The following is a 14,128-nucleotide window of genomic DNA, read 5'->3' as shown; positions in this document are numbered from 1 at the left end:
TAATCTCAATGGCAAACACTTACCATTCAGTAACAAAAAATTACTATTCAATTAACCAATTATTAATATGTTTTATATAAATAACATGAACTAGAAACACTACTATAAGACACTTATAATAACTGCAATTCTACTTGCATTTATTGTACTTTGCTTTTCTGCGTAAAACAACTTTATAATTCACCCCACTATTAAGACCAGGTTTGTTACAAGCATTGAGCAGAAATTCATTTTTGTTTTCAGTAATAGACTATGCTTCTCCTGATTTTAATGGGGACAAAGAATGAGAGCTTGAATATAAAGAGCTTAAATGGCAGATTCTGCTCAATGCTTATAACAAACCTGGTTCAGCTATAGGGTTAAGATCTCAGCCAAGTGGTCAATCCAAAACCTCCAGCTCACTCTCTGCCCAACCAGTGCTTTGTGTCCCTGCCCAAATAGCTGACACACACACACACTGAGATTTGATTTATATACAAATACAGATACTCCTGGGGAAGGCTGGCATAGGTTCACTAGCTATGCCCCCTTCTGCCCAGACTATAAGGTAGTACCAACTGCCACCAAACAATCTTATCAGCTACTCTAAATGTCCTTACCAAAGGGTGTCCATTTCTACTGTCCAATGTTACTATTATCCAGATGGTAAGTGTACCTAGGACAAAGGCTATTAGCGTGGCTTGTACAGTGTTACCAAATATGTGCAAGTACTCTAAGCTTATATATATATCTACACAAAACCAGCCACAGTTAAAAATACTTTAAAATAACATAGCAGGACAGTCTCATATAAAAGCAGAAAACATCTAACTAATTTTGCTGTATTCCTATATATCTCTTCAAAAGAAACTAGGTTCTAAATAACTTACTTACAGAGCAAGGCAAAGTGCTGGTAATATTGTCAGATTCAGAACAAAATACAAACTGTACTGTCCTTCTCTATGAGATCGTTCTTAAATTGATAATACACATTACTGTCTTACTGCTCTCAGATTACATCACTCTTGTCACCTCTGATTTAGTTTCCCAGGCTAACAGGGACTTAAGTTTTTAACATGTCTCTGTTAAAAATACTTATCTCTCAGAAGCTGGCAATTCTCTCTTAGAAGATTGCCTGAAACTGAAAGTCATAAAACAATTACCGTGGAAACCTGTAATTACCTCAGTTTCCAGACAATAGAAAGAAGCCCCAGCTGCAGACATTGTGTCTCTTAGCTGAGATAACACACACAGTCATAAAATTCTTTACTTATTTACTCAGAGTTTGCAAGTTAACTCTGTGTGTCCCAATTTCTACCATTAAAACATATATTTGTATTGGCATATAGTTTATATACATTTCTGCTGTTTCCCAGCAGGGTGTGCTGTGGTTACAATCTTGAAGTTCAGTGCAGAATATATAGTTTAATGATAACATATAGTATATTTGTAAAACAAGCCTACAAATCCTATTAGTATTTACAAATGACATAGGATTATTTACAAAATTCTATCTAGCTGGGCTGGCAGCCTTCACAGGGGTTACCATGCTAGATCAGTTGAGGAAGAGTATATTGGGAAGGCGGATAAAAGTGGTTAAGTTTTATTACACATGACTTCAGTTCCTGAGGTGGGGTGTAAAATGCAGATCATAATATCTGTAGAGCCGATACATTTTCTCTTACGTTTGCATAGGTGAATATATGGATTAAGATCCCTGGCTTAAACTAATATATGTAGATCGATATGTGTGTATATACCTTGAAGAAGCTATCCAAGGGCTTTCACAAGTGTATAAATACTGAGCACATGCGAGCCTGCCATTTTGTAGTTACTGAGCATGTGCAAGCCTGACTGCCATTTTGTAGTTAGCTGTTAAGATGCAAGCATGTATGTATACAAGCAAGCTCTTTTTGTTATCTAATTCGTTCATATTTAATGATGCTGCTATCCATCCTAATGTGTGTGTATATATATATATATATATATATATATATATATATATATATATATATCTTAAAGTATCAGAATGAAACCAAGCCTTGTTTTATGTATTAGAGACCAACGAGTGACATGGTGTCAGAAGCAGCAGAAGCATACTGAATGGGCATGGACTGAGACACGAATGACTTAAAGCACTTGATTAGATGGTGGAATATACAAGTATACAAGAGTAGATCATTCTCAAATGTACAAAACAGGTCAGAAACCAATTTCAGGTATTAAAACTTGCTCAGCACTATTTCTTTTTGCATAATATGAAACAAGTCATACAGAATGTTCTAAATAATATTCACATAAACAGATATGTATGATATTGATAAAAGTATTCAAATTTCTACAGAAAATGTTTTGAAATAGAGTCTGAATTGCATAAAATGAATAAAATAAAGGGAAACTACTACATTTTCATAAAGCATGTGTATTTTCATATTAAGCAAACATATCAAGTTATCAGAAGTGTATAAAGTGTTCGCATGTTTACGCAGTGTTACAGTAAAGCTATTTCACAAAAGTGCAGCCATTATAGAGCATATTTCACAAAGTAGTATTTCGAAGAGTTTATTGTGCATTTGAATGTTGTTACAAGCTCATGGAACTGTTTGTTCATACATAATTACAAGGGCCATGTTTTCAGTGTGTTTGTGTATACTTTGTGGGCATGGCAGATGGATTTCAAAAACCCAGTACACTTGTGTTTGACAGTAATATTGCTGAGAACTGGAGAGTGTTTGAGCAAGAGTACAATATTTTCATACAGTTTGCATTTTCTGATAAAGACAACCATACAGAGGCATTTAGCTGGATCCTATAGAAAGGGAGCGTTCATTTGTGTAAGCATCTGCTATGTATACATGAGAGGGGGAAACCATCATATTGTTGTACCAGCTGAGTCAAGGGAGGACCCAGAGTGCTTAAAACATAAATTTAGAGAGATGTGTAACTCCCAGACAAATGTTACAGTTGAAAGCCACTTATTTTACACAAGGGATCAAAAGCCTGGTGAAACTTTTGCAGCATATGTAACTGACCTGAGAAATAAAGCTGAAACATGCAGATTTGGTGACTTAAGGGATGAGTTGATAAAGGACAGACTAGTGTGTGGCATAAAAGATGATGCTGTGAAAAGGAATTTGCTTCGTGACAGTGATTTAAGTTTGAATAAGGCCACTGAGATTTGTCAGATATACGAGCTCACAGAAAAGCACACACATATGCTTACAAATGAGAACAGCTGTAGAAGGCACAGTGACAAAGCTCATGCTGATAGCATACAGCACGTTATTAAAAGAAATAGGCAGAAGCACATGGCAGCAACTGTAACTCCTGCAGCGCTCATTGGTAAACCCCAGAACTTACTAGCAAGTTCTAAGGCAAACTTTGGAAGGTGCACAATCTCAATGAAGCATAAGAATGAATCAGCAAACTCAAAGTTTGGGCCCCAACCTAGTTCCATTGCCAGCTGTAGTAAATGTGGTGTAAGTCATGAATCTAAAAGGGAAACATTTTTAGCTTTTGGTCAACAATGCCACAAATGCAATACATGGAATAATTTCAAAGATTTTATAAATCAAAAGGCCCACATTCTTCTATCAAAAAGGAACATTTTAAGAAATGAGTTGATCAGCTAGACAGTGGCAATTCTACTCTTTATGTTGATGGTGTGTTAGTGCTTCAGGAAACAGTCAATGAAGTAGATTTAAGGGCAAAGAATGAAGTATTTTGTACTGCTCAAATAAATGGCAAACCCGTAGAGCTCAAAGTTGATACAGGTTCCAAGTGCAATGTTATGTCAGCAGAAACATTTACTAGAGTGTGTAAAGGTTAAAGGCTTGATTTGGCAAGGTGTAGGCAACTTGTTGCTTACGGAGGTGAAGAAATTCAAACCGAAGGCTCAGTAGTGCTGTCATGTTACTTCCAGCAAAGCAGAAGAAGTTACGACTTATTTTATATGGTCAAGAGGCATGTCCAGTCATTATTAGGTTTCAGAGACAGTTTGAAAATGGAACTGCTTTTATTTAACAAGGAAGTCAATCATGTTAGCTTAAAAGACCACTACTCTAATTTGGCCTGGCACATTTTTTCTACCTATGCTGATCTTTTCCAGGACAAACTAGGCAAACTTCCAGTCCATGAAGTTAGACTCCGAGGTCAGTCCAGTTGTCAGGCCAGCATACAAAGTTCCAATAGCCATGCAGGACAGGGTCAAAGCCGAGTTAGATAAAATGGTATGACAAGGTGTGATTTGTTCAGTTGAAACTCCAAGTGAATGGGTATCTTCCATGGTAGTAGCTCATAAGAAAAGCTCAGATGACATGAGAATATGTATTGACCCATGAGATTTGAACAAAACACTAAAAAGACCTCATCATCCAATGCACACAGTCAAAGAAGGTGCAGCTTTGATGCCAAATGCCTCTAATTTTTCTGTCTTAGATGCAAAGAGTTCATTTTGGCAGATTCAAATTGACAAAAAATCTGCATTGCTCACATTCAGTACTCCATTTGTCAGGTGCAGATTTCTGACAATGCCATTTGGAATAAATTCTGCAAGTGGAATCTTTCAATGTGCAATTGGCCAAACTTTTTCTGGGTATCCTTGTGCTATCATAGTAGACAACATACTAGTAGGAGGTTAAGATGAAGCAGAACATGAAAGAAACCTCAGAAAAGTTCTAGAAAGGGCACTTCTAATGAATCTTAAGCTTAATCCACACAAATGCAAATTCAGGCTACAAGAAGTTACTTATGTTGATCATTGATTTATGAGTACAGGCTTACAATCAGACCCTTCAAAAAAACAGCCATTCTCGAGATGCCAGATCCAGACAATTTTCAAGCCCTGCAATGTTTTCTTGACATGGTCAACTACTTAGGCAAGTTTATTCCAGACTTGAGCCAACTTTCAGCCATACTCGGACAGCTGACATGTAAAGTTGTATCATGGTCTTGGTTAGAGTAACACAATAGAACATCTGATGTCCTGAAACAGAGAATTGCTAGTCCACCTACTCTCAGATTCTATGATGTTCACAAACCAGTTACACTTTCCTGTGATGCTTCAAAATTTAGTCTTGGTGCAGTCATTCTACAAGAAGATCAACCTGTTGCCTCTGCATCAAGAACTCTTACCCAGACTGAAATGCATTATGCCCAGATTGAGAAAGAGCTTTTGGCAATTGTTTGCATGTTCAAAGTTCCATGAATATGTTTATGGTAGACCTATCCAGATCAAAACAGACCACCAAACTTTAGTCACTATAGTGAGAAAATCAATGCATTCATCTCCAACCAGACTGCAACATATGATGCTGAGATTGCAAAAGTGCAATTTCAATCACGTCTACAAGAAAGACAAACTTCTTTATCTTTCTGATACCTTATCCATATTGCCCACAAGCACCATAGAACAGCACAAGAATGAGAAACTTGATTTTGAAGTCATGGAAGTAAGAAAGTTTTCTTCCATATGTCTTGATAAGCTGAGAGATTACACAACCAGTTTTACAGAAGCTCAACCACTTTATGAAACAGGGATGGCCGTCAAAGCAATCTAGTTTACATCAAGAAGTGCAAGCTTATTTTCCATGCAGAGATGAGATTTTTCCTGACAAAATTATCATTATGAAAGTAATTGTTCCAATGTCCTTGCAACAAGAGTGCATTACTATCTTGCATCGTGATCAACCAGGAGCAGAATCTACCAAAAGAAGAGCAACAGGACTAGTATTGTAATAGTACTAAACCACATCAATAGAAGGAACCACTTCAGCTTAACCAGATTCTGGAACTACCTTCGAGTGGAATGGTCAACATTATTTGATGTTTGTAGACTCTTATTCCAATTGGTTCAAGATTGACGTACTTCCCATCCTAGCATGCAGTACAGTCATTACTAAGATGAAACAGCATATTGCTGTACATAGTAGTCTACACAAAATTATTTTTGACAATGGTATGCAGTTTAGAAGCCAACAATTCAAAAGATTTGCTGAAGAATGGGACTTTACTCATGTCACAAGTTGCCCAGAGTACCCACAGTCAAATGGTTTGGCAGAACTGCATGTTCTAGTGCAAAGTGCAAAACAGTTACTAGAGAAGTTAAAATAGTGATGTTTTCTTGAATCTCAGAAATCTTGAATCTCAGAAATGTTCCTTGTGATAAACATCTTGGTTCATCTTTGAGAACTCTGTAGAGACAAACCAGAACCATAATACCAATCAGTGGTCTATTTTTTGTTCCAGGTGTTAAGAACAACAGATCAGTGAAAGCCAATCTGTTGAAGAAGCTACTATCATAAGACCAGCAAACCGCTCAATCCATTACGACAGGAAGTAGTACTACGGATGCAAACATCCAAAGTTATGATCGGATTGGTGTCATGAATAATGCTGGTCCAGAGCTGAGATCATACATTGTGGAATCCGAAGGAGCAACTTTTAGATGGAATCAGAAGCATTTGAGACCAGTGTTTAAGCCTATAGCACAGGAGATAGCCTATGACAAAGATTCTTTATCTCAGAGTGAGTTGTCCGGTGTTCCAATTCCAGATGAAGTTCCAGAGGACATTCCTGTTCCTATGATGAATCCAGAAGTTCCTGATATGAGTTGTGCAAGGCAGACTCTCCCTGTTACTAAATTTGGTCAACTGTTGTATGTCACGAGATATGGTTGAATCTCTAAACCCTGTAGCAGATATGAAGCAACTTGGACATGAACATTGTGTTTTGTTTCCATTGTATATAGTAATGCATGTCTAGCTCAAACATTGTTTTGCATAAAGGGCAATCATTTGTAAGAGGGAGGATGTAGATCAATATGTGTGTATATACCTTTAAGAAGCTATCCAAGGGTGTGCACAAGAGTATAAATACTAAGCATGTGTGAGCCTGACTGCCATTCTGTAGTTAGCTTTTGAGATGCAAACATGTAAGCTCTGTTTGTTAACTAGTTTATTCATATTTAATGATGATATCTATCCTGATGTGTTTATATATATATATATATATATATATATATATATATATATATATATATTTTTTTTTTTTTTTTAAAGTATCAGAACAAAAACCGCAAGCCTTCTTGTTTTATGTATTAGAGATGAACGAGGGACAACATATTTTAAGTGAAAACAAGTGTATGAGAACACTGAATAATGGATATTATTATTTGGTTTTACACACACAAACAATTTGAATTCTGTACCACATTGAAAACTGGTTAAATGGTAGAACTTCTATGGTTTGTGTAAAGATATTAAAGCTTATGACTATAGCATCTGTATTCTACAAGGGTCAGTATAGGGTCCATTTAACTCAATTTTTCTAGTGATGGATTGCTAAATTTAATAACATGAAAATAGCAGGCTGTACATCATCTTTATTTAATCAGTGAATGTTGCAAAGTTACTTGACTAAGCTAATTCACCAGGCAAAATTAAATAGGATTGAATTTAATATAAATACATGTAAAATTCTTTATCTTGGCTAAGTTAATTGAAGATTTTCACATTCTTTAGCTCCTATCTTAATTAAGAAATGTGAGGATCTAGGTATAATGGTGGATGATAAGTTAGAATTCAGAGGTCATTTAAATAATATAATTAGAAAATGCTATAAATTCATTAAAGGTTTTGTTACAAACTATGTTATCTAGGGAATTTAAGGCTCTGGAGGATCTGTAAATCCATTTAAACCAATTATGAAGTATGTTTTGTTTTTGTTTTTTTGGGGGGGTTTTTTGTTTATATACTCCAAAAACTATATTACTAGAGTGGAAAGAATTATGGGGATAAATCATTTATCATATGAAGAAAGACTAAAGAAGTTTAAGCTATTTTAGGTCTGTTATAGAATTCTAAGAGGAAAATTAATTTGGATGTACAAAAGTTTAAAAAAATCTATTCAGGTTACATTAATCATCTCATTGCTGTCACTTGATAAAATGACTATAAATAAAAACCTACTGGTAAAAAGAGCATGAAATGTGGAAGACATTTCTTTCATTTTAGAGAAGGAAAGATATGAAATAAATGGCCATTAAAGGTTAAATAAGCAAAAAACAATGGATTCCTTAAAGAAAATGGCTGAATTGTTTCTTGGATACAAGGTATTTTGGATCTTAAAGTTGTGGAGGAGACTGATTGGCAGTGAATATGAAGTCTTTTAGCCTTAAGTTAAATCATAGCATTGTAAAAGACATGTGGCAGAGTAATTAATCCTAAACTGGCTGCCAGCCTACAAGTCAAATCCAATACATCTGCAGAGCCCATCGGCCTAAATCAGTACATGGTCATTGTAAGACTCCTTATGAATTGGCAACCAATAATCATACTCAACAGGCTAAATAAAGACAGAAAGAAAACAGTTTTTTATATATATATATATATATATATATATATATATATATATATACTTGAATCAGTTGTTGAATAAACGTATAACAATAGCTCTACAGTAATATTACTTAAATATATTTTAAGTTGTTGTATATCCACTGGATATCATGTGTAAACTATGCAATTTACTGACCTAATTCATTTCTGAAACAACTACTGTACCAGATACTAGACTATGAAGTGCACTCCCACAGTTGTAATCAGCTGTATAGCAAAGCAATAATTCAAACTATATACATACCTTATTACTAATAATCAATGAAGTCAGAAATTGGATATAAACAAAGAAAAATACAATCTACAAATAAACAAATTTAGCTAAAGTTAAAGTGATAGGTCAGGTCATGCCAATGTATTTTTCCCTCTCTGCTCCTGTCATCTGATGGGATTTATTTTTAAAACTGTTATTCTTAGAAATAATAACACAGTATTTTGCCATCCAGTATCTCATATTTTCCTTTAAGTTACAGATATGACCACTGTATTTCTTATAAAGAGTTTAATAATGGCTATGCAGAATCATTAAGGATACCACTAACACATTAAATCCTGTTCATATATATATATATATATATATATATATATATATATATATATATATATATATAGAGAGAGAGAGAGAGAGGTTACTGACTTTGTCCTCTGTACATCTGGGTATGCTGAGCAATTATTGAAGTTATTTTGAAGGCATCACTGTTTAGCAGTATATAACAAGAAGCTTAAAGCTGTGAGTTGCCATAATAAGTGGCATCCTGTACTGTAGGATCTAACTCTGTCATTTTTCATTTATATAATATGCAACTTTTGAGTGATTCAGTTAACTAGAAAACCAGAAAAAAGTCACTTGTGCCTTTTACGTCTCACTACACAAACTATCTTGGCACAGCTGAATCAAGTTACTGACTAATGTATATCAATCTTTGTTTTCTGTTTTTCTTGCAGATACATTTGCCAGCAAAGTAGCTGCAATGCAGGACCAGTATGCTGATGCCTGTATTGGCAATGTAACAGGCAGTAATGCTGTAAATGTCTTCCTTGGAATTGGATTGGCCTGGTCAGTTGCTGCTATCTACTGGGCTACTCAAGAAAAAGAGTTTGTAGTTGAAACTGGATCCCTTGCCTTTTCTGTCACTTTGTTCACCATTTTTGCATTTGTTAACATCGGTGTGCTGTTGTACCGCAGGACACCTCGTATAGGTGGAGAACTGGGTGGTCCAAGGGGTGCAAAAATATTTACATCACTTTTATTCATAGGTCTCTGGCTCTTGTACATATTATTTTCCAGTCTTGAAGCTTACTGTCATATAAAGGGTTTCTAGTACCTAAAAGAATGGCTTTTATTAGTTTGGCATGGGCCAAAGGTACCTAGTGTTGTACATTCCAGCTCCTTCTTTCCTAATTAGTATCTTTTTAAAAGTTTGAGGAAGAAACGTGTCAATTTCACAGATTTTGATAAATGACACCAGTGTATTAGCGTCAATTATACTTCAGACTAGCATGTTGCTGACTGATAGCACTGCATTCACATTCCAGGTGCTACAAGTATTAAGTTGCGTTGGAGAAAAGGGGCATGCTTTGTGAGCCATTTATAAGTTAATTTTTTAATTCAGCTCATGCGTAGTATGTTTGTCTTTTCTAAACTGTCTTACCTGTCGATGCTAATTAAAATATATAAAATACAATGTCTGACTTTTCAGGTTATAAAAATGGATTAATATCAAACAAAGTTGTAGTCACCAGATTAAAATTTATTTCTACCAAAATAACGTGCAGAAATATGAGAAAGTATAAACCTCAACATTTTGGTCATCTAACACGAATCTCTTCTGTCACATTTTATGGCTGGACTGTAATTTCACTGCTGGCATTTCATGTGCACATATATTAGTTTTATATGACAAACAATCTAATTAACTGAAAATACAACCTAGTTTGACTGGCTTGTCAATTTGGTTGCCATATATGGGATACACACTACTGCCAGACTGATTATAATTATTTAGTTACAAACTTATACTGCCAGACAGATTGTAATGATATGCTGCTTTGTTTATTTATGCATTTGTTTACAGTCATGTCAGTCTGCTGTCCTTTTTTTTCAAACACAAGCTGGGTGTGGTAAATTAGTTTTTTTTTTTTTTTTTACACTATGAGAGGAAAATAGTTAACTGTCTATTTAGTGGCTAAAAGAAAATCACCTGTTATTTGTAAAAAGCAAACTGAAGTCATACATCTGGTACTGATTAGTTCTTAATCAAACCTGAGACATTCTGCAATCGATTTGCATATCTCTACATTCCATTTTCAAAAATTAAGACTCATAAGGGAGTTACATCCTATTACTGTTCAAATGGATACTATAAAACTTCACTCCCTGCACCACCATAATGCTACCCCTTCCATCAAACCTAACATTACACCTTACCTTCATAAAAACCTTCCTGTAACACTGCCATTGCACAAGAGTCACTCGGACACACAATCATTCATCAACTCACACAAGCAACATTATATCTGTCCCATATCCTGACCCTAACCCTAAAATACACAACCTTGAACACAAACATACAATACATATCCTTCACTCATCCCCAACCCTAGCCCTAACTCACATACACAAAAACTCTCACCCACCAACCCTACATATCTGTATCGACATTACACACCATAGACATTTCCACTGCTCAGCTATCTGTACCATTGATATTAAACCATATCCACTGCTTTTGTCAAAGAAACGTCATTCAACAAAATGTAGGGGAAACCTCTATATATATATATATATATATATATATATATATATATATATATATATACACACACACACACACACACACACACACACACACACACACACACACACATATACGTGTATGTGTGTGTATATGTATCAGCATAGCTAGGGCAGGGCAAAGGGGCATGTATCAGCCATCCAATCCATCATCCCTTTTACCAATCATTGTTTAGTGCAAAACTGGTACTGCGTTTTTGGTTAAACCTGAGCTCCATGTGTGTATGTTAAAACTGTAACTTTTTTTTTAAACTGAAATCTAAGTGTTGTAATGCTCCACGTGGGTTATAAACTGTAGCTTTTTTTTGTAGTTTTTCTTTTTATTATTATTTTTTTTTTTTTTACTAAAATCTGAGCATCGTAACATACCATGCAGGGTACAAACTATAGCAACTGCTTGCTACTTTTTTTAAACTAAAATGAAAATGAGAGGAAGGAGGGTTGGGGCAAGGTGCAGAAATAAGATATGAATTGCTGGGGGGGGCATGTCATGTATCTGGCCATCTGGTTAGTGTTCCAGTAGAAGGAGCAGATGTTTTTTTTGGCTCTTTGCTTAAAAAGGGAGTGGGGTGCTAGATTCTGGTACAGGCTCAGGGAACTGTTGGTCCAGCTGCACATCTGTTCATGAGTGTTCTCTTTTAAGGCTTGTTAGCAATCGATGGAACTACAGACAGGTTACTGTTAAGCTGGGTTAGCTTATTTATGTTGCCGTTGTCCAGGGTGGCATCAAACACTTTAGTGAAGTGCAGATGCACCTGTGATTACACATTGCCTTGTGATGTCAGTGCCATGTAGTTGACCCACTGGCATATTCAATATGTTGGAACTATACTTCTCTAACTAGTAATTTACTCGTGAATTTTATTTCCTAATTGTGTATTTGCTGTTGTATGCTTATCATATTTGTATAAAGAGTTCCTAACTTACAGGCTGTAGATCCCTGTGTCACATTTTTACATTAAGACAGAGCACAAGGCTGTTAGATCATTATGGGCAGCTGGTGTCTCCTTCAATATTCCATATTATTCTCTTGTATGCTCACCAGTGGAGTTATGTCAGGGGACGCCCTCCCTGCTGCAGTAAAGAAGCAGCCTTCTTCACTCATTCACCATGCTGTTAAAAGAGCTACTTCACAAAAAGATGGAGTGTAACTTTGTTGGTGTAGTCACCTAAGGCAGTCCATCTAGACACAAACTAACTAGTAATTCAGGACCACAGTGGAAGGAACTTGCAGTGGCATCTTTAAGGATGTAAAAGTATTATAGTCTTTTTGTGGTGATTAACATTTATCCTGATATTGCTATTTTTCTGAATTGGCCTCTTCTTGTATGTGATTTCTAATATTCCTGTTGTTACTAGGCAGTAGTTAAAGTCATAGTAATCCTGTTCATTAAGTGAAGTAACCATCACTGCATGTAGTGACTGTAAAATTCTATTTGGGGCAAAATGTATAATGACATTGTCATACTTCAAGATGTAACCCTGAAACAGTTGTCCCACAGATACTACTAAGTGTCAACATTATGGCTATGCCTTTAATTAATCTGGAGGACAATGTAGAGTAACCCAAAAAAACTTCAATATTTTTAAAAAAATTTGAAAAATGCCTTCCATGAGATCTCAGAAACTTTATGATTAGTGTTTATGAAAATTTTCTCCGAAATATGTAGCTGTCAGAGTTCAAAATATTTATACCAGATTTGAAAAATATGTTGCTAGACAATTTGGGGCACACCAAATGAAATACACCTTCCTGTGCAAAACCTACATAAAAAATTGAAGGTGAAATAGAGTGCATCATAATAGATAACAGTGGGTAAATGAGCAGTAATGCTCTTGCATCAAACCTACAATAAAAAGTACACATTATCATTACAAAATACCAAGCAGAGGGACTCGCATCATACACTGTCCTTACACATTTCTATATAAAACTGTAATTTTGGACAGGAAACATGCAGCATGACTGTCAAAACACCAATTAAGGTTAAGTTGCAAATAACGTTTCAGATTCCATGACACGGACCTTTAAAATCAGTATTCTGAAATTTTGCCCCTAAATATTGCAGAGTATTTAAGTTAGCAACCATTTCCCTGAAACATTTCTAAATGTCAGCATTCTTCCACCCACCCACTTCCACTTCCAAAATTATTACTCAGTTTATTGCTCATGGTTTTCAGCGCTTGATATCTAGGGCCACTGTGCCCATCACATGCATACATTTGCATTGTTCATCCTTTAAGTGGAGTCACACTGGTTAGTGATGGTATCACACAACTTCAGGGTCTGGTCTGAGGTTCACTTCTGGTCTGCATTTATTATGTATTTTTATGTTCCCCCTCTGCCCATATGGGTCTGTTCTGAATACTCTGATTTCCTTGTACCTGCTGTTTCACTGGGTAAATCATCTATGCATGTAGCCTTTACCTTTGTAATTCCCCTTACTGCTTGGCCATGGCTGAAAATGGTCTACATGATTAGTCTACATTTGTTTATCAAGATAAACCTTTAAAAAATAATAAGGTGCTTAAAAAGTATGTGGTGATTCTGTCTAACCATTTTACTGGAAATTGTTTAATGGTCAAGCACAAAATGGCATCCAGACCAAAAACATATGCTCACTGTTAGCTCACATTTTTTTATAATATTGTTTGTTTACAGGTTTGTGTGCAAGGGAATAAGGCATCACACTTTTTTTTTATTACAGATACATGTAGTACTTAAGTGTTAGGAAAAACTGTGTGCAGGTGGTACACAACAACATGGCATTCAAAAATGTATTTATAGGTACATGAACCCAGTGCTGTTTACTGTCCATGAAGTGGGGAAAATCATGTAACTAGTATACAAGAACAAAACAGTTAAATTATCTTAATTGATGCATGCTGCCACAATGTTTTGCTGTCTGTATGTTGCAAAAGGAAATCCACATGCTATGGTAATGTTTTTTAAAATATA

The 14,128-nt window shown here is 35.5% G+C and overlaps 1 protein-coding gene across 2 annotated transcripts in view; it reads left to right on the top strand.

Annotated features, from left to right (window-relative positions):
• The window catches only part of SLC8A2 (solute carrier family 8 member A2), a 1,241,705-nt gene extending 1,230,533 nt beyond the window's left edge, over positions 1 to 11,172 (top strand). For both annotated transcript variants that reach the window (XM_044078494.1, XM_044078644.1), the window contains one exon: positions 9,321 to 11,172. In XM_044078494.1, coding sequence (XP_043934429.1) covers positions 9,321 to 9,697 — 377 coding nt within the window. In that variant the 3' untranslated portion in view covers positions 9,698 to 11,172. The remainder of the gene's footprint in view (positions 1 to 9,320) is intronic.
• Positions 11,173 to 14,128: the final 2,956 nt, after the last annotated feature.

This window comes from Protopterus annectens, chromosome 1.part0, assembly GCF_019279795.1.
Source record: "Protopterus annectens isolate FY-2018-M chromosome 1.part0, PAN1.0, whole genome shotgun sequence".
NCBI classification, from domain to species: domain Eukaryota; kingdom Metazoa; phylum Chordata; order Ceratodontiformes; family Protopteridae; genus Protopterus; species Protopterus annectens.
Note: the sequence above shows the minus strand (reverse complement) of the source record. Positions and strands in the feature narration are given on the sequence as shown.